General features: G+C 47.9%; 1 protein-coding gene across 10 annotated transcripts in view; it reads right to left on the bottom strand.

Annotated features, from left to right (window-relative positions):
- Pras40 (Proline-rich Akt substrate 40 kDa) overlaps window positions 1-21,904 on the bottom strand; it is a 68,763-nt gene that overhangs the window by 22,927 nt on the left and 23,932 nt on the right. For 6 of the 10 annotated variants that reach the window (XR_013323757.1, XR_013323758.1, XM_077705153.1 and 3 more), the window contains exons 5-8: window positions 20,697-20,811; window positions 18,275-18,387; window positions 15,793-15,882; window positions 1,913-1,996 (exon numbers count right to left, since the gene is read on the bottom strand). Coding sequence is in view for 8 of the 10 variants with exons in the window: in XM_077705153.1 (XP_077561279.1) it covers window positions 1,913-1,996; window positions 15,793-15,882; window positions 18,275-18,387; window positions 20,697-20,811 (402 nt within the window). In the remaining 2 variants the exon portion in view is untranslated. The remainder of the gene's footprint in view (window positions 1-1,912; window positions 1,997-15,792; window positions 15,883-18,274; window positions 18,388-20,696; window positions 20,812-21,904) is intronic. The other 4 variants (XM_077705154.1, XM_077705150.1, XM_077705155.1 and 1 more) reach the window with 2 other exon arrangements.

Here is a 21,904-nt window from a genome sequence, read left to right as displayed (position 1 = left end):
ATCAGCGCAACATACTGGTGGTGGAAATCTTCGCGCGGATCGCTTGTTTGGGTAGAGCGGTGGCTTATCTGCACAACGTTCTAAAGCGTGAACCGCATGGAGCGATTTCTCGCGAAAACGTGCAGCGCACGCCGCAGGCGCGGCGACGCCGGCGGGGATACAACTGACGTAATGTGTGCGGCGCGGTAAGAGGTGGCAACATGGCGTCGGCACTGGCCGTGAAGCGGTGCAGGCAGCTCCAGCGACCACATCCAACCGCTCGGTGAAATGCCACACGAGGCGCAAGCGAAGATGCTCATGCAAGAAAAGAGCTGATAATGTGACCGCAAAGTGGAATATAAACTGCCATCCATGCTGCTTGTGAAAGCGCCCATCAAAAAATACCGCGGCGGTAAGCCTAAACTAAAGTCCCTTCATCTGATCGAGGGACTTTAGCGTAAACACCTCTGGCGCGGCTAGCCGGCTTGGAGCGCTTCGAATCTCCCGCCATTAAGTGCGCGTCTTTCCATTGGTGCAAGTCGTCAGGCTCCTCCCACTGTCCCACGAAGAAGCCTCCGCGAGCGCGGAATCGTAGACGCGAGCATGAAAAAAACGCACGCGCAACGCCGACGTGCACAATTCGTGTGCGAAAACGGGCTATGCGGTTCACGATTAATAGAAACAACTTGCCACGCGCGGACGGGGAGCCGGTCGCTATCTTCCGAGGTGCATCAAGCAAGGGCAGCTGTGGTTATCACGTACGCGCGAACTAAAGGGTGCCTATTTCTTGCTTCTGTGTCGAAGTTAGAGGAGAGCAAGGGGTGCGCGCTGCGTCAGATGGCCGATTTCATCATTTCTTTTTTTCTTTTGCTACCCTAAAACGATGCCCCAGCTGCGCCGGTTGATGAGCAGACCCGCCGAAAAACCGCACTATAAACGGTATTGTGCTTCGGCCAACCGCATCTTAAGCGGTATGCTTATGCATTGAGTTCTATGGGAGGCAAACCGGTGGTCACGAAAACCCGCGTTCCATCCGGTCCCGCACTATAAGCGGTTACGTTATAAATGGTCCACACTGTATATATACCCGTTCGTCTTCTTAATAAAACTCAGTTGTGAGTCTGCACCCATCCCGTCTCTCGCCATAGTTTTGCACGCTTTCTTCTCCTTAAAATGAGCCTCCTCCCCCTTCCTGCCCGACGACAACTTGCACGAACTGCAGAGAACAGCCATGCCTCACGGACACTGCCATGGAACACACGGCCCAACCAGACGCGATCCGACATTTCAAAAGCCCAGCGACTGCTACGAGAGCCACTTGTATGCGACCACAAGCAGCCTGTTTCGTGCTGGAATGTCTCCCACATGGTTCCCATGAGACTCGGCCGTTCACCCTGGTTTCTGTTTGGCAATCTAACTGCGCAGCTGCATTTCCGCCATTGCAATTGAACAAACAAACATAAATTTCTTCGCCGTTACTCTTCACTTCACTTTTCACTCTTTTCTACGGCTCTGCGAATACTTTCCAAGCAAACACAACTTCACTATTCTCTAGGGCTGTGCAACCTATTTAGTGGAACCTGTCATTACTGCTGCCATTTGATTTCTTAAAATGCTGCCAGGAGCTATAGTAGTGCGGGCAACCGCAGGTGACGGAGAATTTTTTTTTTTGCAGTTGATGTAGCTATAGCAAAACCAAGCATACATGGGGCTGCAAGTATCACTTATGTGCTGATTCTCTGCCTTACATTTACATAATGTCGTTCGTGTTCAACAATGTTGCAAGTATGAACATGGCCACCAGACTTAGACGTTTAGATTTGGCTGCGGGTATATAAGACTTGCATAGCTTGTTTCACTTTGGCCGGGAGGCTGAATCGAATCACAGACAAACCGCCTTTAATAAAACGCCCTAAAGAAAAAAAGAGCTCACCATCGGAGTCCCCCTCTTCCTCCTCCTCCTCCGAGGACGGGAACGCTGCCTCGTCGTCCTCGAATCCATCCAGCCGGAACACCTCTGCGAGGGAGGGGGAGGAAGAGCTCAGCCCATCCACCAAGGATGCAACTGCAACTGAGAGGCCGTGCAGATGGCAGGATGAACCAGTACGGCAAACCAGTGCGCCGTCACAGAAGCCCTTTTCTTTAAAGGCAAAAGCCTTAATAAAGGGGCCATGCAGAGAAAATACGAGCTTGTTTTATACGAAAGATTTGGCGTTTTATAGTGCCCCCAGTGCTTGTCCAGCAGCAAACAATGCTTTATTCACTGAAAAATAATTCAATTTAAGTTAGAAGTTTGACCTTTCTGCCAAATCGTGCGTTTTCGTGACGTCTGCAATGACGTCAAAGGACAGGTCTTCAAGCAAACTTCAAGTGCACTGTTTAGTTGGAAGCTGACGGCGGAGCCTTGTTTGCCATCAGTCCTCCTAGATGGCATCACAATACTGCGCTGCACCATTGTCCACCTCTGCTTTGTTTATGACCATATTTGCACATGGCTTGTTTTGTTATGGTATGTAGTAATCATTTTGTGAAACATGGGGTATGCTCAACAAACAGCCACTGTCATGTTAGACAACTCCAAAGCACCGCACTGCTATGCAGCTGTAACAAGCATTGTGCGTGCAGCACCAACAGCATTGCACATCGGTATTTCTATGTTTACGTGTACTTTTGTAGCTTTCATTGTTTATCCCATCATTTTTACATCTATAGAATGAATAAAATGAATTACACTCAAGCACAAATAGCTCGTTTGGCAAGCTTATAAGCCCTGCGTAACTTGCGTTTGCTTTAACTGGCCTCAGCCATTCGCAGAACTGGCACATGACATCATAGGTTCTAGTGTGGGGAATGAGCTAGTGGGCCACATGGCCATTCCCTTTTTTCCTAATTATACAGCTTATGTGAGTGAAGCGTGCGAAGTGGTGTCAGTATGATTCTAACGAGGCAATCTTTCGAATGAACTGAACTTGTGTCTTGCTGCATGGCCCCTTTAAGTGCCCCATTCCACGAAAAAGCACCACTGCTGCACTGCTGTGAGAAAGTCAAGGAAGTGGCCGCCACTGCAAAGAGTAAATGAGAGAGAAAACGCGCGATCCGGCGGGAATGGAACCCGAGAATGCACAATAGCACATTGCCTGTTGCCAGCGGTGGAACAAAAGCTGCTGTTGTTGCTTCCTTCGTGGCACAAATCTGCTTGGGGGATTGACCAGGAATTGGTAGCTTTGAGAACTAATAAGCCTACTTCTGGAAATTCAAAAACTACGAATTGGAGGCATAAAAGTTGTACAATTGGGTGTGCCTCATCCTTTAAAAGGAATAAACCAGAGACGGAAAAAAAAAAAAAATGAAGGAAACGCACACTAACGTGCAAGACTTGAAGGTAGTGAAGCTGTACACAACCTTCACGAATGTTTTAAGTCCATGATTGCAGTGGATTTGTTTCTTCGCTGCTGCCGCAACGACCTTTATTTCATCAGGATTGCTATGAGTGTGAGCTTCTTTCATTTTTTTGGAAGCGATAATTGTTGGACATCAACTTGGAGGGCCTGTACGCCATTATGCGTCTTTCTCGTTCCGCGCGAGTTTTGGCACAATTATGGCGAATTCTGGAGTTACCCTTTTTTTTCTTTCCCCAATCTTCGCCAATCCCCCTAAGTGCTTGGCTTGAGAAACTTGCACCCGGAGCTCTGGGCGGCCGCAGGGAGGCACGCACACACGAGCGCCTCTGGTTAATCCCCTCGAATGGGCATGCTTGGCTTGACAAACGTGCGCGGGGGACGCTGAGCGGCCGTCACGAGGCCCGCGCTCACGCTCGGCCCTTTCTTGGCATTTTTAACTGCGGAAACGAAAAATTACCATTTGCTAAACAGCTTCGTGGTCAATATAATGCAAGGGTAAACAAGTTGCTAATAAGCATCGTGAGGATTTCGTCTTCAAAACACGTAAGAAGCGCCCCAATAATTTTTATTTTGGTGTCCAGGCACTTTTGCCTCACCTGGGAAACGAACCAACTGGCCACGATGACTCCCCTCAATTGGGGAGGACGTTTTGGGAGGGCGCTGCAAAGTTGTGTGGATGAGAACTGTCGCCCTCCCATCACTGGATGTGATACCAGGCAGGCTTGGAATCGGCACCCAGGTCACAACAAGGCTGTGCTAGGAGGTTTGAGGCGACAAAACTGCCCCTCGAGGCACTCAAGTGTCCTCACGTGCGATGAAGGTGAAAGCCTGGCAATACTTATTAACAACTTCTTTGCTACCCTGTATCTGCCTCTCTGTCTTCGCTTAGTTTCTTTGTCTTCCGACGCAAACTACTCCGACGGCTTCCTTCCCGTCACACCGTGTATGCGTCCCTCTCTTCACTTTCGCTCTTTCGTCTTGCGACACAAATGACGTCGACAAGCAGACTGGTAACACACACCACAGCCTCTCTACAATCCGGGTACCCGCTCTACTCACGTGGCAGCACATTCGGGTTGCGGCACGCATTGTCCTACAACTTTTATGTTGTAATTCATACTTTTGCAAGTTTTGTGAAGTGGTCAAAGCTCCCAATTTTTGGCCAAACCCCCAAGTGGGTACTATGTGGCACGAAGAAGAGAACAACGACGACAACAACTTTGTTTCTACTACTAGCAACTTGTGGAGATGGCGCAGTGGTAGCTCTTTGCGCTGCCACTGTGGGCACAGCATTCAAATCCCATCGGATCACACGTTTCGGAACAACTTCTACTACAACGACAGTTTTTTTGCAAGATAGAGCACTTACAGCTTTCACCTTAAAAAAAGGCAAGGCAGCACTCACAATCACCATGCAAGTACCAAAGAGAAACTTCAGAGCCAGCACACAACTTTTTATCTTAAACAAATTTCTGCGGCTACATTATTTGCCTTATCTGACCGGCATGGCAGAAAGCTCACGCTCACTCTTACTTGCACACACAAGCAGTCAAGATGTTTAGTAGAACTTGACCTCTCCAGAAGACTGCTTTTGTACACAGCGAGTAGAACATGCCGCTTCCCATAAAGTGTGGCCAAGCCTGGCAGACAGTTTCGTTTACTACTTAAACTGAAACCGCTTTGCCATTTCAGTGATGGTGATGAAGGTTCCCCATTCTTCTTGTAGCCACTATAAATTTGCTCTCTGCCTAGAACACATTTTGCTGTGCCTAAAGCAAATGTTTCCCTTTTCCAGATTTAATTCCCCGCACAGATGCAGCTCAAAAAGGTGCCAGTGAACTCTGCCCAAGTCAAGAAGTGCAGTGAGACTAACATCACCATACTGTCCGTGTTGGAGCGCAAGCTACGTCCGTGTGAGGCTGGATAAACGGTGTGACGGCGCAGAGCAGCCGTCGGGAGACACGACTCAACGCTTCCACAGTCAGACAAGAACTGTTTATTTCTCGTTCCAAGCACACGAGGGGCGAGCACCCTGCGGCCACAGGCACGGCATCGGGTGTCGGAGCGTCGGCGTGAGAACGAGAAGAGGGAGAGAGCCACAGTCGTGCGTAAATGCGTCGAAAAGCACGTACATTATATAAACACAGTGTGCCATGCCACATTCCAGGGTTCTGAAAAATGTCGTCCCGACATTTATGCGGGCTGTAGACCGGAAACACTTAGTTTTGAGAGTCACAACACGGCTGCAAAAACTCTGCAATGGGCGACAAGTATGGCTTCAACTTTTCCACGTGAACTATTTCGCGGCACGAACCGTCCATGAGTTCAATCTCATAGTTCACTGGAGAAAGACGAGACACAATTCGATGAGGACCTGTGAACTTCTGCTGAGCTTTGATGCTGACGGAAGGTACCTTTAGGAGCACCAGCTGGTCTTTTTCAAACCTGGTATCCTTGCGGCTCTTGCCGAAGTAGGTCTTCTGCTGTTCTTGCGCCAGTTTGATGTTTTTTTATGCCAATGTCCGAGCTTCGTTCAGTCGCTCACGTACTAGCGCGGCGTAATCTGATGATTCCCGGAGCGTGGCAAGTTCTTTGCGATTGAAGCTGACATCGAGAGGCAAAAGTGGATCTCTGCCGCATACCAGATGAAAGGGCGTCTCCCGAATGGTGTCTTGGTAGCCGGTGTTGTAACAAAACACAACGTATGGCAATATATCAGCCCATTTTTCGCCTTTGGCCGTCAACATGCTGATCATTTGCTTCAGTAGACGCGAATGTAGACGGCCCTCTCGCACAGTCCGTTCGCAGCTGGGCGATAGGCTGTAGTAGGAGAATGGTGAATTCCACGGTGCTGAAGGTATGCTACCGTAGATTTTGCCATCATCCGAGTGCCACGGTCGGTAATAATTACCGCTGGACAGCCATGCTTGAGAATGATGCGACGTTCAATGAATTTCTGAACAGTCACGGCTTCTATGTTGCGGACCGGTTTGGCCTCTACGAACTTTGTTTAGTCGATAGCAACAATGTACTTGTACAATGTAATGTACTTGTATCCCCGTGACGACTTGAATGGTCCAACAATGTCGAGACCAATCGTGTGGAATGGGGAATGCACTTCAATCGGCTGCAAGAAAGAGACCTAGTGGTGCAACTGGTGAAGTCTTCATTCGTTGACAAAGGTCGCAATCGTTGACATAACTTTTGATTTGCTGGCACATCTTCGGCCAGAAGTAGTTCAAGCGGATGGCTTCGAACGTGCGTCGGATACCCATGTGAGCTCCGTACTTGCCTCTGTGAAATTCGTTAACAACTTCAGCCCTTTTGCTTGCAGGAAGACACATCAGAAAGCGTTGGTGAATCGGGCCCTGATCTCTCTTGTAGAGAAGGCCGTCGTGTGTGACAAACTTAGAACGTGCTCGCTTCTGCTGTTTTCTGGTACCGGATTCTCCCGCTAACAACCTGAAGATGTCTTTGCAGAAAGCGTCTGCATATTGTGCTGCATCGAAGTTTGCCAACGGTTGGCGTACTTCTTCAGAAGAAATTTGAAGAACTTGGTCGGAGTTTTCTTCAGAGTGAGGGATTGTAGACAAGCAATCAGGAAGACCGTGCAGTCTGCTGGATTTGTAGATTACCTGAAAATCGAACTCTTGCAGGACAAGAGACCAACGGAGTAATCTTTGATTTCCCTCTTTGTAGCGCATCACCCAACAGAGCGCACGATGGTGAGTCACAACTTGAAACTTCCGTCCCATTAGATAGGGGCGAAGTTGTTCCAAAGACCATTTCACAGCTAACGTTTCGAGTTCTGTTGAGGTGTAGTTGTTTTCAGCGCCTTTGAGAGAACGGCTCAGGTAGACTACCGGTCGTAACTTGCTACATTCGTCCTCTTGTAGAAGTAAAGCTCCTAGACCGAGCCGCAATGCGTCCGTGTGCTCTTGAACGTTTAACCGCAAATCGTCTGAAAATAGTTTCAGCAGCGGTGGCTCACAAAGGCGACCCTTTAGTACTTCAAAAGCATCTTGCTGTGGGTCTTCCCATTGGAATGGAGTGTCCTTTTTCAACAGCGTGTGCAAAGGTGCGGCATGAACGCTGTAGTTCGGGATAAACTTCCTGAAGTACGACGTCAGTCCTAAAAATGACTGAAGCTCTTCTTGGACATTCCTCGGTGGAGGGAAATTCTTCACAGCTGCCAATTTCGTCGGATCTGGAGAAACTCCCTTTTCTGTAACAACGTGTCCAAGGTAAACAATTGATGTGCAAAAGAGAAAACACTTCTGTGGTTTGAACTTAAGTCCAGCCTCGCGAAATCGGTCGAAGACTTCTTGCAAGTGGCTCAGGTGTTCCTCAAATGTTTTACTATAGATGACACAGTCGTCCATGTAAACTAGAGCATTGTCGTACTTGAGGTCTCCAATCACTGAATCCACTGCGCGCTGACACGTGAAGGGTGCTCCTTTCAATCCAAAAGGCATACGACGAAATTCGTACAGTCCCCATTGAGTCACAAATGCAGTTTTTTCAGTGTCGGCAGGGTTCATTGGAATCTGGCAAAAGCCTGAAACCAAGTCCATGACTGAGAAGAATTTGCAACCAGTGAGAGCTTGCAATGCGTCTTCGATTCTTCGCATAGGATAGACTGTGTCTTCCGTGACTGCATTGAGGCGCCGGTAATCGACACAAATGCGTATCGAGCCATCTCTTTTTGTGACCAGTACCAACGGTGACACTTATCGACTTCTGGATGGTGCAATTTTTTTGGCATCAATTAGGTCCTTGATCATCGCTTTCACGATGTCGCGTTGGACAGGAGACGGTCGACGAGCGCCTTGTGCGATTGGTTTTGCGTCTCCGGTCGGTATTGTGTGTTCCTCAACGGAACAGTTCCCAACACCTGTACTGCTTGTGGAAAAGCATGCGAGGTTTACTGCAAGGAGCTCCTTTGCTTGTTGGAACTTGTGTCAGCGTTGAAGCAACATTGAATGAAATACCATTCAAGTTTAAGGTCTCATGCTGAGCTTCACTGCAAGGGGCGGACGCTGGTTCCTCCATATCCTCGGGAGACGGTAAAGTAGTGCAGCGGAATATATTCTCTGCTTCGTCAGCGCTGATATCTAACTCTGTGATGTCGGAGACGACTTCCGCCAATCCCACTGTCATGCCAGGAGTCAGGATAACAGGTTGCGTTGAACAGTTCGTCAAGAGAATGTAGAATATTCGTTCCACAGAATCGTTCCGTAGAATATTCGCCAGGGACGCTGGGTGGTCGCCGCGAGGGACGCGTTCATGCACTCGCCATTTTCTCGATATTTTTAACTGCGGACACCAAACTCCAACGATTTGCTAAAGACCTTAACTGTTAAAAAATGTGGAATTGCCTGCTTCCCACCATGAGCAAAATTGAAAATTTGTCGAAAAATTCATAGCGCATAAAAACAAGGACAGAGAAGAGGAGAGACAACACGGAGCGCACTTTCAACTCCATGTTGTCTCTCCTCTTCTCTGTCCTTGTTTTTATGCGCTATGAATTTTTCGTCAAAGCATCACCAACTAGCCCAGAAATCCGTACTCGTGAAAATTTGTCTTTGGGGGCAAGAAAGTGTGCTGGTTATGCGAGCTAATATGGTTGAAATACCAATTTGGGGGTGTTACCAGCCGAAGTGCACCAGTGGTATGAGGTGCACTCTAGCGAGGGGCTCCAGAGATCAATTGCGACCACCTGGGGTTCTTTAATGCACACCGAAATCGTGAGACATCGATATTTTGGTTTTTCGAAGCTCATTCTTTGAAAAGTCAGCAAACAGCCAATGACACACAGATTACTCATCAGGCGGATAGCTTCTTTACACTCCCATTTTCCCGACTTGTGTAGTGGAGATATCAATCTTGACTGGAAACCTCCTGTCTCAAAGACAACTTCTACGTAGGCAGGCTACGCTCGTTCCGAAGTTGTAATACTAGCTCCAAACTTCCCAGGCACAGCCAGGCGAAACCCAAGATTGCTCCCTCATTTCATGGCTATCACTTCCCCTGTGGCTTGTGTTTTCGGACACCCAAAACGGCTGCTCTGTAAGTATTTTGATTTGATTTGATTAGATTAGATTAGATTAGATTAGATTAGATTAGATTGATTGATTGATTGTAGGGTTAAACGCGCCGACGCAACACAGGCGAAGAGGCGCACCGTAGTGGAAAGCTCCGGATTAATTTTGTCTACCTGGGGATCTTTAACGTGCGCCAAAATCTCGAACTTTTTGCTTTTGCTTTTTCGCCTCCATCAGAAAAGCGGCCGCCGCGGCTGGGAATCGAACCCGCGACCTCGTGCTCAGCAGCGCAACGCCTTAGCCACTGAGCCACCGCGGCGGGTACCCATAATTGTGCTGCTGCAAGTGACCATGAACGCTTAGGCTTGGGAACGCTTGGGAACACAGGAGACTTTACAAATCACACAGAACTCAAAATTGCCTCCAAATATCATGCTTTTTGCAGTTATACCACGTGAAATATACATCACAGCCAAAAAGTTTCCCCCATTTCATTTGGGGCTTTTTCTAGCAAACCTACTATGCACAAACGAAATCTCAGAGAACTATATAAGGCAAATAAAAACTTTTTTTTCTCGCAAGATGAAAAACGATAGCAAGCTAATGTGCGTAATGTGGGTTAAGAATCCTCAAGGAGGATTAAATAGGTTCCTAGCCATCCACTATGGCCGGCCTGACAACCTATGGCTCAGTATTGCGTCGTAATTCTCAAGACCACACACATGGAGAACATCTGGTGGTGGAGCGGCCCAGCTTGCCTTGCGACCTCTCTAGGGCAACCTCCTCGCCAATACTCAGGGACAACTTTCTGTATCAGGGAAGAGAAAGCTACGCTGTGTTACTGAGCAAAACAAGTGCCGGATAAATTGGTTTCGGCTTCAGTTTCAGCGCCATAGATGGGCATTTTCATTTTTCTTAGCACGAGCTTAATGGTTAAGTGCGGTGCACCACAATCACCGAGCATGCAGGCAAGCCGGCATCTCCTTCTCAACGCAGCTACTTTGCCCGAGACATACTGCAAGTTGGAACAGCCATAACCAACTGCTGTCCACTGAAGGAGAAGGCGGGAATAGTAAAACAGAAAAGGAGTAGTGTTCAGTCAACCGTGCGTTTTATTTACACGAATCGGGCAGTGGCGACATGCAATGGACATGGACATGCGTAATCTGTTATGAGCCTTGCAACCTGAAGTGTGTCATTTTAACCAAACTTTCAGTTCAGAAACTGCACGTACTGGCTCTTCTTGCACTTAGTATTTGCCCCGCCACATCTCTCGCAAGGAGCAGCGGGTTAAGGATAGGACTTCCGACTTGATTTGGGCAATGCTCCGCTCCCTATCACTGCCGAGTTCATAGCCACCAAATAAGCCCGGAGAACAGACACCCTAGTTGAACTTGCTGGCGTGCACCTAGACATTGTAAAACAGCTGCCTGGTCTGTTTCAGCAACCTTTGGGTGTGAAACCCGACGCACAGCCGCTGAGGGGGAACAAAGTGGTGATCTTGTAGAAGGCAAATTGCTGCTGTTTGTAGTGAACGCAGCCACCTTTTTTTCTCAGACAGCTGAAAGGCTGTTTCAAGTGGGGTATTGTCTAAAAGTCAGAGGAGATCATTCTAACTGCTCATATTGTTATCTTCTAGCATAGTGCCTTAGTAATAACACATGCACTACAACCTAACAAAAAAATGCAGGCTATAATGCCAGAAAAATAGGACGCATAAAATGCACAGCTGCGCTCTTGCACAGGGTGTGTCAGCTCCATGCCTGCGGTGCGTGCACTGGCACCGAAAGTTGCCCCCCGAGCCGACACGACTCGGCAACGCCAATGAAGAGCTGGAGCAGCAGGCTCAACTGGCAGAGGGACATGTGAGGGGCCAGACCTGCCTCGTCTCGCGCAGTGAGAAAACCCCGAGCCACCTTTCCAAGCTCATCCAATCACCCCTCCGCGTCATGCCCTGTGGCCGCCAATAAAAGTGTGTCCAGCTCGGTTCACCAAGTACAGTCGAATCTCGCTACAACGAAATTGACGGGACGTGCGGCAAATTTCGCGGAATCGGGAATTCGTTGAGGTGAAATCTGCCCTAAGGCACCAATAAAAAAATCCCCATATATTATCTGCATAATGCAATCTTTAGAAAAAACAGTCACGCGAAGAAGCCATGTCGTGTTTATGCAGACAGCGAACGTACAGGTGAAACAAAAAGTAAACGGAGCACCATTTCTATTTCATGTGGCTGCCAGAAAATTTCGCTGAAGCGAAAGCAAGCCAGGCAAGTGGTTCGTTGAGGCGAGAACTTTGTTGCATCGACTTCTATGGCCAGCTGACGGGGAAGTGGAAACATTTCGTTGAAGCAGAGTTCGTTGTCGCGAGGTGCTTTTTCTCTTCCATCCCAACCACCCTGCAATTTCGAGAAGGTTTTGGCCAGACCGCCTGCCCAGGCCGCTCAGGGCGAGTGATGCCATGTCTCCAAACCCCCCGTTCTCCTCCTTTCCACCTGCTGCCTTCTCATTCCTGCCACCCCTTTTACGACCAGACCTCTTCAATACACATCAGTTGCAAAACTCCACTCAGAATCCAGATCGGGCAAGTACCCCTGCTTCATTGTAGCTGAGGAGCAAGCACAAGGGTGAGACGCCCAGGGAGCAAAGGCTAAACATTGATTTTTAATAACACTCACCAAATAAAGCTTTGCTTCCAAACAATTAAGGGGGGACGTGGCTTTCAAAATCAACTTTTTTATTTCTTTGTGGATTTTGATGAAAATTGGCACAGCAACTGTAAATGCTTCCGTGATAACACCATAAAAATTTCAAGCTAATATTCTGAAAACTTTTTTATGTATTAAATTTTCTTTCTGTTCCGCTTGTACCGAGCTTGAGCGGCTTATAAAACATGATAGAAAATTTGTTCGAAGTGCTTTGCATTCCCAAATGAATGGACGAGGTCGTGACAGTTTTAGAATTTTTTTTTTACAACACAATGTTTTTTAGTTTTCATTTTTTTAGAGGTTAATGTGCAATAGGCATGTTGACTGTGAACGATTATGTGAATAAAAAAATCACAAAAAACAAATCTGGAAAACCAAGAGTGTCACGACCTGAACTGTTCATCAAGGAATGTAATGCAAGAAACGGAATCAAAATAGACCCAGCGGTCACAAAGAAATCCCTGGTACAAGCGACACAGGTGGCAAAAAAAACTGTTTTGAGAAAACGGCTTCCAAAGTTGCAACATAGGTTTCACTTATCAAAAGTCGTCACGGTTGTAGCCTTTCATGTCCTTTTGAACATGGGGCTTCTGGAATGCCTTGCCTTGAAATTGGAGTGCCTTTCACAGCCTTTCTCTCTCCAGAAAATATCATTTTCAGCTCCTCTGTGAAGAGTACATACCCCACTTTGCAGATCAAATGAAGGGGGAGATGGGTTTCAATGGGCTTTCAATGCAAAGTAGGTTAGCTGGTTGGCTGTATCGCACTGAACAGCCTCCTTATGCAGTGTTGTCACCATGGCAACAAGTTAAGCATTTTTTTTACTTAAATTTGAACATTTTTGGCTTTTTTTTATGTTTTATCATCTTGCCTGGCACAGCAACTTAGTACTCATACGTGCAGGTGTTCATTGCCAAAAGTTTGCATACCACAAGGATGAAAATGAGCTACTTTGAAGCTTGGTAGAGTATTCTGCATAACTCCCAACTTCAATGCAAGAGCATATTTTTTTACTACTTTTGACATTCAAGGCATCCAATATTTCTCGCAGCAAAGCCAGTATGCCCTGAGCAATGGAATCAATAATTTCACTAAAAAATCACTGTTAAATGCTGCGACAAACGTACATTTTTAATGCAGAGAACATATTTTTATTCCTATATTACTAACTCAAACCTGTTTGCATGAAAATTACAAGTGCACGGGAAACGTTGCGCAAGAAAGGCGATATGGCTCGCGCGCATCTTAGCGCACGCTTACCGCGACATATCGAACTTTGATTACAGCTGATATGGCTGGTCAGGTCGCTTTTAAGATTAAATCTAACGACGCAGGCATTAATTACAACTACTGGCGTTCAATCGTAACCGGTTGCCCAGTCATGTGCTGCCCCAATGCGCGTCGGCTATGCCGTGCGCGCCGCAGCGTTTGACGCGTCGACCGTTTCTTTCTCAAGGCTAGCGAGCCCACAGTCAAAACACAGCAATAACTAAGCGTGTAAACATCGCAAACCCGACCAAAAGTTCACTTCACGAACCGCTATTGCAAGCGCGCACACCGCGTCACCCTCCGGGGTCTGGCGACGGTAGAGTCAAGCGCACCACGAAGCGTTCGATGACCTCCTCCTTTCGAGCCACACAACTTCCCGTAATCTGGCTCGTTATCTCCGGCATTCCCACCGCGATAACGTCCGTGTTGAATGCCATAGATTGAACAGAAACTCGGCCGAGCGAAGCGGCGAAAATGAACTCAAACCGCTCGCTACGCAGCTCAGGCGGCCGCCATCTTGCATTGCGCCCGTGACATCCAATCAGGAGGGTCGGTGTTCCGCGCCCCGACCGAGGACCAATAGCGCTTCAGCATCTATTTCTAGCTTCGTTTGTGCGTCGTTTCTTTTCTGCCGTTTGTGCGTTTGTGAATGAACGAAGATAAAAGAGACGAGCAGAACCGGAAAGACGATCGCTCGGCCGATCTAACCATATCAAAATGGCCGCGCCCGGTGGCACCGGTGCGGAGATAGAGCGCTCCGAAAATTGCCGTTTTTTCGCCCTTTTGCGCTGATAGTTTGTCACCGCGCCTGACAAAAGTATTTTTTTATGCCACTTTGCGACGCTTTTCAGCCTAAAAACTTTGCAGACGCATAGAATAGGAAACATAGAAGCCGAATATGCGGGTTTCAAAAAAACGATGTTTTGGTCATTTTTCCGAAGTTGAAAGCCGCGTCCCCCCTTAAGCATTACATTAGGCACCACTTACTCATGTTCCCACGCTTTTCCTTCTACGGCTTACAGCAGCAGCCGCAAGCACTTGAATGCTATTGTGGACCACTTATGACATACATCGCAGAACACGTGAAAATCCACACTATAAACCAAACAAGTGTGAATCCAGCCGCATCGCAAGCTACCTGTCAATTGTTCTTTGTTTATCCTCGTTCAAACGAAGGCCTCTCAAAAACAGAGGAACGGTCTTTACTTCGCCTCTTTTTTTTCCCCCTTCATCCAGCCCTGCAGTGACAATAACAACTGGCACTGACCAAGAATGTTTAAAATCCGAAAAAGACGTTTCGGCTCCCGTACAAGGCACCCGTATGGGAGCCGAAACGTCGTTTTGGATTTTAAACACTCTTGGCCAGTGCCAGTTTTTATTGTCATGTGTTGTCCTGACCAGACGGGTTTCCGTCCAGCCCTCGGTACTGCACAGTCTTACAACCACGAGTGTGGATTTAATGTCCACGAGTACGGATCCTTGGGCAAGTTGGTGTTTGACGAATTCATGGCGCAAAGAACGAGGACAAGAAAGAGGACACACAACAGAGCGCTAACTTCTCAGTTCTCGCAGAAGTAACTCATAGAAGGAGGGGGGTGCTTGCTATCTTGCAAGGTGCGTCAAGCAAGGGCAGTTGTGGACCTCACGCGAGTTCGAACAGGACACACAAACTAGAGGGTGCCTACCATATTTATTTCAATATAAGGTGAGGTTTTTTTTCCCAAATTCCATAGTCTCGGCCATACCCCGCCTTATATTCGAAGCTCAGTATATGTATCTATATATATATATATATATGGCAATTTTTTACCATCTCAAACTGCAGCCTCCCTTTATACTCGTGACCGCTTTATAATTGAATAAACAGGGTATTTCTTTTTCTTCTTTTCTGTGTCTCAGTTGGAGGAGAGAAGGAAGTGCATGCTGCATCAGATGGCTGACTGTCTTTCTTTTCTCACGGCCCTACAACGATGCCCCAGCTGTGCCGCTCAATCAGCGGACCCACCAAAAGAAAAAAAAAATCCACATTACAACTGGTATTGTGTTTCGGCCAATGATGTTTTAAGCCGTATGCTTTTGCATTGAACTGTATGGGAGGCAAACTGGTGGTCAGAAAAAGCTGCGTTATATCTGGTCCCACACTGCGAGTGTTTACGTTCTAAATGGCCTACATTGCCCTTTAACCTTTCGCCGACAGATGGCAGGCTAGTTGTCTTGCCCCATGCTTCCCCCTGTTTGGCCCCAGCACAGGGGACCAGCCGTGGACTGGGTTTCACGGCATGAGGCCTACAAGGAGTTTCACAACTGGTGTGCGTTGAGTAGGTCTGCTTGCTGAGTAAGCAGGCATGCCAGGCCCGGAAATGGGCGTGTGGCCAGCAGCATGCACACCCACCGTCCTCCCGTCGTCTGTGTTCCCGTCCGGTCCTCCCTGGCGCCTTCTGTCTTGCGCCGCTGCTGGAACTCGTCGACGCCAGGCCAGTCCCTGCAGAGATGCCGCAACAAGGAAGCATAACGACGAGGGAACAATTTAAGGTGACCCAGATGAACTACCCGAGAGCAGGGAGAAAAATGAGTTCCCGGGATTTTTCTAGACCTAGAATGGCCGTGAGCTGGCCCAATATATATATATATATATATATATATATGTATATATATATATATATATATATATATATATATATATATATATATATATATATATATATATATATATATATATATATATATATATATGCATCAATCAGCTTATTATCAGAAGGAAGGAAGAAAGATTAACCTAGCTAGAACCTACTCGCTAGAACCTAGGGAAAATGGGCAAAAAAGAAAGCAGAGGAAGGAGAAATTCCACTTAACATGCTGACCACAGTGAGTGCTACGTGACAAGGAGTTTCTTTTGGGGGGAAAATACTTTAGTGAAACTGCACCCCCTACCCCCCTCATTCACCAAATAATAAAATTGTTTTCAAAGGAATTAGCAATCTTTCCTTCCTGGGTCCGGGATGAATGGAATGAATCATTCACAAGATTCAGCTCTTAACTTGATGCCCATTCAACTCCAGGTACGCCTAGTCTCAATCTAACTTCTCTGCAATGTTGATCAACTGTGGATGCCTGTGGCAGTAGAATCAAAGCACGTTTTTGTCCTAGGTCAAGTTTCCCGCTGACAATGCTGCCTCTGGGGCAAAAGTACTGCTACTGTTCCTTCGATTATTCGCACGCTGAATCCCGTTGGGAAAAGGCCGCACGACGCACAGGTATAATGGAAAGCAACGTAAAGTGCACCGGAATACAACAGCGACGAAAAACGACCCGACAGCCAGTACAGTAATCGCTACAGCAATGAGATCGGCACAAGCACAGGTTTTCTCAGCACTTTTCAAAGCGTACACTTATTGGAAAACAACGAAAGGGAAGACAGCATACACAGTTCTAAGACAGCGGGGGTTTATTTAGGATTTTGGGGGGAGTGTGTATAGATCACTGGGCAGGGTGCTACTGGTTGTGGAATCTTTTCGGGGGGATGTTGAAGTCCTCTAGAGGGGTTGGAGGGGGGGAGGGGGTATAAATCCCTGCTGAACAGTGCTGTGCGACACTGATGCGTACATCATAAAGTTGCTGTGCGGCAGTAGACAGAAAAGGGACCTACAGCATGGGAAGAGTTTTATTTCTAAACATTCCCCTTGTCTGCACGCAGTTTTGAGAATATTTATGCGCATTGTGATTAAGAAACATGTTTAAAACTTCCAAATGAATTTCTCCATTTTGGGGTTTCTGAGCACTGTCACTCTTTGCTGCATGGTTTTATGCACTTAAAACATCAGACTGCAACGAAACTTGGCACACATACCCTTGAAACTGTGGAGAGTGCACTTATTAATTTTACTGTTACGGCAAACGCTCCACCTTTCAAGGTGAAGCTTTCCTACTTTTAATTATACATAGTTGATCGTTATGTGATGTCACAGAGAATCCACCAGAGAGTTGCTGCTTTCCCTCTTTCTTTAAAGGAGTACTGACACAAAATTTTGTGTTCCTTTCTTATTTATTTTATAAGTGCTCAAAGACCTGGAGAACCCAAAACAGCACTTTAAATACTAGAGCGCACAATAAGTAATTACATTGACCAGCCTGAAGAAAATTGTCAGTTTTGGTTTCTTGTGCTTATAGCCCCGAGGGCGTGTGACAGAATCCCGTAATGACCTAACCGTTTTGTGCGGACGTCACGTGACACGGCACAGACTGGAGGAGGCGTTGTTTTGACTGTCCCGCCACTGGAGCTGAGCTGCTGGAAGGTGTGAGGCCTTGCAATGCGGCGGAACATTGATGGCCGCTTTCCATACTAAAGGACCCGATAGCGGCTTCTGTTGTGATTGTGGGCTTTATTTTCGGCTCTTTCTTTCTTTTTTTCTTTTTGTAAGAGTGCCTTTCTGAGCAGCAGTTATGCCTGTAGCTCTGGCTACGTGTATCACTTCGTGAACGTGCCAGCGCCCAATCGCAGCTCGCCGGGTCGCGTGCGAAGTGACGTCACAAGTTTCTGACGAGCATGGGAGGCAGACGGCCCAGTCACTTCTTTTTCCTCTCACGTAGCAATGTCGCGCTGATGTCCACTTGCTGCGCACTGCTCCGCGTGCTGCTCCGTCGGTGCGATAAATCAGATCAAATTGAAGCATGTTCCCCGCGTTGCAGGCCGCTCGCATTGCAGCCAGGGTGTTCTGTTGAGCAAAGGAAGCGAACTGTGTAATGAAATAACACCCCTTTAACATCTCCATTATTTGTACGCAGCCTGTAATAAAACTGGCATCATTGCTATGAACCAGACTTATGTTTTGCCTTCACCGATGCTCGTCGCACGGGACCATCGGACGGCTACGCACCGTCAGAGGCAGCTGGGGTGGTCGAGGACAGCAGCTGGCAGAGGGCCTCCCGGTCTCGCCCAGTGCGCACCCGGAGCCGCTCCAGGGCCTGCGCTTGCTGCTCCTGGTACAACCTGCACGTGCACCCACCACCCCTCCACTCAACACTGGGGCAGTCCTTTCCCTCTGTCACAAGGGCAGTGAGGCCGCAAGGCACACAGCAAGGTTTAACGGACAACCTTTGCAACCAGCCGGTTACGAGGAATGAGGTGGTCAGAAGCAAGCAGCACACCAGAACGCTCTGCACAGTCAACACCAGACATTGCAATTACAATTGACTGACAAGCATTTACCCTACGACAGCCCTTATTTTCTTTTCAGGGGCCAAAACTAGGCAAAGGGCCTTGCCACTTGGTATTTATGTATACAGACAAACCCGATTTTAACGAACCCAGATAGAGCGAACTATGCCATATATCGAACAAAAACAAGTCAGTTATGAAAATACACGGGCAACATATTGCTCATAATGAGGTTCACATCGTATATATCGAAATCGACGAGCCTAGAATTGCCGCCGAAATACATGGTCTTGGTTGATTGGCCGCGATTGAGATACTGAGTCTTGCATGGCGTGACTTGACGCCCAACACTTTCCATGCCCAGTCAGTGAGTGCGGACCAAAACGGCAAGATCGGCAAACTGTGGGAAGAGCTCGCCAACGTTCCTGATGGTTTGCCGAAAGGAGTGTCCTTTGAGGATTTCCTCAGTGTCGACAACGTTGCCATCACTGTGGGCCCCTCAAACGCTGACACCGTCGCCAATGACATGGCAGCTGGCGCTGCTGAAAACACCAAAGAGGCGGGGGATGTCGCCACTGAAAGCTGTCCGAAGCCTAACGAAGCACTTTTGCCAGGTGATGTGTTCCGCCCATATTGCTTCAATATTGAAGAATGCGGACTCAAACCAGTGCAAATAATGCCTCATGTAGAGAATGCTGTGCTAGTTGACGCTGCAGTGAAAACAAAAATCACCGCTTTTTTGTGAAGTAGGTCATTATGGTGGAAAGTATACTTATTGCCAGCCAAAAATTTTGTGCACGGTAATGGCACACTTTATTGTGTTCGTTTCTGCATGCGGGGATGGCGAGGGGGCTGCATATTGTGAAATCATAACAAGAAACTAGTTTGGCTATATTGAGCTATAGGATATCTCAAACTAATCGCAGCAAACATTACAGCTCACTATAACCGGGTTTGACTGTAACCACTAACGTGCCACAGAAATTGCGACCTTGCAAATCTTTTAGACTGCATCATTCAAACTGAAGCATTATCTGCTAGCTGGAAAGAACACTGAACCATCGGCAGAGTTTGTTCTTCTTTTCCTTTTTCGCAAAGACTACACTGCCTCGGTCTGGGCTAGCCTGGCCACTTCCCAGTGGGCTAAGAGGTGCACCATAGCGGAGGGCTAAAAGAGAGCCGGGCCTCGTAATTGCGCATCAAGAACTCGCACACAGAGGTGCTTCTGCCTTCATCACAGAAAACAGGCCCAGTGCTGAGCGGCATAATGTCCCTGTGGTAGGCAGGGCAGGGCACCACAGAGGAGGAAGCCAGTGCAGCAAAACTCCACCTCGGCCAAACTGGCCCTGAGCATGCAGTAGGCGTCACTAAGGCAACAGGGACACCACTTCCTCCACTGCATTCATTGTCTCGTTGAACCTGTCTGGTCGTGATTAATGGGTAGAAAGCAGAGACCACAACTTAGGGCAGGAAATGTCAGGCAGCCATAATGGGCATTGCAACTTGTCGTTTAGACATACATAGGAATCAAGCACTATCATTTAAGCATGTATATATATACGGGCTCAATTGATGCTTACTCCTGCAGTGTACTCCAGGACAAAATTTTGACTTGCCATGAACACAGCAGACAAACCTTGTGCTGCGGGAGAGTAATTTTATTTTTTGGTAAAAATAAGCATCTAAGGTGTTTCAACATTGTGATACAAGTTATAGTAGCAATGACAAGCCAGCACATTCTCCTCAACGTTTTCTGGCTCGAAGTTGTGCGTCCTTTCATTTGTTCCTATGTGGAAAAAGAATGCACACCATCCACCGAAGTGCGTGTGGAAGCAGTCCACTGCCCTTAGCTGAGTTGCCAGGTGTAACAGCGGGCTCTGGGGGAAGAGGCTCTTTGAAGGCATGCCTCTGCAAGTATTTGTTGTCTAACAGGATACCCTCTCCCTATGACATCATGATAAGGGCCAAGAAGAAGTTACACCCCCTTTTCATCATCGGGGTTCAAGCCACTTAATCTAGCCAGTTCAGGCCGTCTTAGGCCTGCTTAGGCCGTCAGGCCGGCAGGCCATCTGACACAGCAAGATTGGAACAAGCCTGCAGAGGGGGCCGCTCAACGAAGCAGAGCCCTCCTCTCAGCCCACCTGAGGCGTGCCTCCATGGCCTCCAGCTCCTGCTGCAGGAAGCGCGAGGCCAGCTCCTGCACTGCCAGCCGCGCCGACAGGCCCTCCTCCGCCTGCTGCTGGCCTGCTGCTGCTGCTGCACCGGGGGAGAGGGGGGGGGGGGGGGGGGGAAGCAGGCGGGTCACTCGGCCCGTGCTGACTAACAGTGCGCACCGTCAGTTGGCACCGAGAAAGCAGCTGCTGGCCACAGGTGAGCATGACAGGCAGCCTGGGAAGGGGTCGTCAGAGAGGCCTGGCCCCTCTCCTCCCCCCTTGCCGGATCACTCGCATGCACACTCCTTCTGCGGCTCTTGTGATACACGGCCACGTTTCAAATCCCTGTTCGTGCCAGCGGAACAGCTATGAATGGGGACTCAACAACCGTCTGGACATTGCACAAACTTTTGCCACATCTTGGAACTTTGCCACTAAGAATTGCACACTCAGGGCCCAACGTGCAGTTCCACACGAGCAGGTGCATGCAAGATCGGCTCAGTGAGAGTTCTAGCAATGCACGGAACAGCACGCCCAGCCATTCCGCCTCTGGTTGCCCTTGCAACCCCTTGTCTTAAGTGACGAGATCTGTGCACACAAAAGTAAGATGGCGTGACAAATCCCAGACACAAACAAGACCGCAAGTGCTGGCCCTCTCTGTGACTGTTTGATGAGAAATGGTGGTTTCCCAGTCATGTCCACCCATTCCAGGAAGAACTGGAAGAACAGGAATGACATGTGTCACTCAGTGTCCTATGGTAGAATATAATGTAAAAATTTTGTGTCATACATTTTTTGTTGTGCTTTACTTATGTCTGCTGTGCACCACATCAGCAGGTTGTATTTAAAAGTGTCATGTTGTTCATACAAAGTTAATTGAAGTTGTGCATGGTGTGTTTCGTTGCACACAATCTTTTTTTGGCCAGTGAGCGTTGCATATGGCTTGCCCAAACATGCACTTTATTACCATATTTTCGCGTGTATAACCCGCCCCAGCATATCATCCGCACTGCCACTTTCACCCCGCCGGAAAAGAAAAAAAATCCCCGTGTATTACCTGCACATTTAATACAGGAAAGGCTGCACTAAAACTACTGCTCAAGCAACGCATCACATACTATGTAGACAGAAAAAGTCTACATTTAGCAAGTAGAATACGCTGACTGCAAGACGAAAGTCACAATTAACTAATAAAA

This window comes from Haemaphysalis longicornis, unplaced genomic scaffold, assembly GCF_048455015.1.
Source record: "Haemaphysalis longicornis isolate Haplotype H1 unplaced genomic scaffold, Haemaphysalis longicornis Haplotype H1 scaffold_3, whole genome shotgun sequence".
NCBI lineage: Eukaryota > Metazoa > Arthropoda > Arachnida > Ixodida > Ixodidae > Haemaphysalis > Haemaphysalis longicornis.
The sequence above is the reverse complement of the archived record's forward strand: the minus strand, read 5'-3'. Positions and strand labels throughout refer to the sequence as shown.